Genomic DNA, 2,456 nt, shown 5'->3' on the forward strand with positions numbered 1-2,456 from the left:
GTTAAATGGTAAGCGTGCATAAAAAGATCCCCCAAATTCGACCTCATATGAAGAAGTTACGAATTTCCTAAGTTTCGTAACAGTAGTAGAGGGCTAAAAACTCGAATTGAAGATTGAGTGTTATTTAGCTATCGCCACCTAAACGGAAGTTGAAAATCTCCACATTAGTAATAAAATGATACAAAGACAAACGAAAACCGACGTCGAATAAAGAAACTATGAATTTTTAACAGACTTTAGTAGTCCCAGCCTATTAACAATATATCTGAAGAAGCAGTTCAAAAGTTGGCTATGAAAACAGAAAATCGCCCTAAGCCTTACAAGCTACAGTGGCTTAAGAAGGGTGGCGAGGTCACTGTATCTAAACGAGCCCTTGTTCAATTTTCTGTTGGTACCACGTATAAAGATGATGTGTGGTGTGATGTGGTTGCTATGGATGCATGTCATTTGTTGTTGGGCAGAGCTTGGGAGTATGATCGTAACATAGATCATAACGGGCGGACTAACACTTACAGTTTCTTGTTTGGTGGTGTGAAGATAACATTGGTTCCCAGTAAGCCAAATGAGCCAGTTCCGAGACCTTCAGGTACTCTACTAACTCTTAATCAGTTTGAGGACAAGTTGGAGGCGGAAGGTGAAATTTTTGTATTGCTCGGGAAGGAAGTCGCTAAGGAGGTTGAAATTCCTGAGGCTATGGTTCCTCTGCTCAAGGAATTCGCTGATGTTTTCCCTAATGAATTACCTGATGGTTTGCCACCTTTACGTGACATCCAACATCATATTGATTTACAACCAGGAGCTCAGTTGCCTAATAGGCCACATTACAGAATGAGTCCCGGGGAGCATGAGGAGTTGTGACGACAGGTGGAGGATTTGATTTCAAAAGGTCATGTTCGGGAGAGCATGAGCCCGTGTGCTGTTCCTGCTTTGTTGACTCCTAAAAAGGATGGTACTTGGCGTATGTGTGTTGATTGTCGCGCCATAAATAAGATCACGGTGAGGTATATATTTCCAATTCCTCGACTTGATGACCTACTTGACTAGATTAGCGGTGCCTCTATCTTTACGAAACTGGACTTGAAGAGCGGGTACTATCAGATTCGACTTAGGCCTGGGGATGAGTGGAAGACTGCCTTCAAGACTCGTGAATGATTGTATGAGTGGTTGGTGATGCCTTTCGGTTTATCAAACGCTCCTAGTACATTTATGCGTGTGATGAACCAGTTGTTCAGGCCCTTTATTGGTAAATTGGTAGTCGTTTATTTTGATGACATACTTATTTACAGTGCTACTTTTGGTGAGCATGTCAACCATGTGAGGCAGGTTTTGACTGTACTTCGACGAGATAGTTTGTACGCAGCTATGAAGAAATGTGTGTTTGTGGTTCCTAAAGTCTTGTTCTTGGGGTACGTTGTTTCTGGGGAAGGAATACAGGTGGACGAGTCTAAAGTAGCAGCTGTCAGACAATGGCCAAGTCCAACTACCATCACTGAAGTTCGAAGCTTTCATGGCCTTGCTTCATTCTATAGGAGGTTTATTCCAAACTTTAGTTCTATTATGGCACCGGTGACTGATTGTATTAAAGGGAAGACCTTTACTTGGACCGAAGCAGCAGAATCAGCTTTCCAATTAGTAAAAGAGAAGCTTACTACATCACCGATTCTTGTATTGCCAGACTTTTCTCAGGTGTTTGAATTACACACGGATGCTTCCAAGGTTGGGATTGGAGCAGTTCTAAGTCAAGGAGGACAACCGGTTGCCTATTTTAGTGAGAAGTTGACGGGGCCAAAGCTGCGTTATGGCACTTATGATGTTGAGTTCTATGCAGTGGTCCAAGCTGTAAAGCATTGGCGCCATTATCTATTTCATAAGGAATTTGTTTTGTTCACAGATCATGATTCATTAAGACATATTCGTAGTCAAGATAAGGTGTCACACAAACATGGGAGGTGGATGTCGTTCCTGGAAAAATTCACTTTCGTGGTTAAACACAAGTCTGGGATGTCAAATCGGGTGGCTGATGCATTGAGTCGGAGGAGTAATTTGCTAGTTTCCATGAGGGTTGGTGTGCCGGGAATGGATGTCCTCATGGAGCAGCTAACGGTTGATCCTTATTTTTCTGTTGTTCTGCAGGGTATACAATCTGGACAGATGTCTGATTTTCTACTGCATGAAGGTTTTCTTTTCATAGGCAATCAAATGTGCATCCCTGATTCAAGTCTCCGCCTTCAAATCATTAGGGAGCTGCATGGTGAAGGGCATGTCGGCCGAGATCGCACTTTACAGTTGGTACAATCATCTTATTTTTGGCCTACAATGCGCAAGGAGGTGGATAGATATGTTAAACGGTGTCGAATTTGTCAGGTGTCAAAGGGCACATCTACCAATGCAAGACTCTATATGCCTTTGCCTGTTCCATCACAACCTTGGGTAGACATCAGTATGGATTTTGTGTT

The 2,456-nt window shown here is 42.7% G+C and overlaps 1 protein-coding gene across 1 annotated transcript; it reads left to right on the forward strand.

Annotated features, from left to right (window-relative positions):
• Positions 1 to 291: 291 nt before the first annotated feature.
• On the forward strand, positions 292 to 858 carry LOC145099769 (uncharacterized). Its single transcript, XM_079037278.1, has one exon. The coding sequence runs from the start codon at positions 292 to 294 to the stop codon at positions 856 to 858; it is 567 nt and encodes a 188-aa protein (XP_078893404.1).
• Positions 859 to 2,456: the final 1,598 nt, after the last annotated feature.

This window comes from Lactuca serriola, chromosome 4, assembly GCF_051521515.1.
Source record: "Lactuca serriola cultivar US96UC23 chromosome 4, Lser_US96UC23_V15, whole genome shotgun sequence".
NCBI classification, from domain to species: Eukaryota; Viridiplantae; Streptophyta; class Magnoliopsida; order Asterales; family Asteraceae; genus Lactuca; species Lactuca serriola.

Bases quoted from the DNA above. Each gene is read 5' to 3' on its own strand.
- LOC145099769 (XM_079037278.1), top strand. From the start codon at position 292: ATGAAAACAGAAAATCGCCCTAAGCCTTACAAGCTACAGTGGCTTAAG.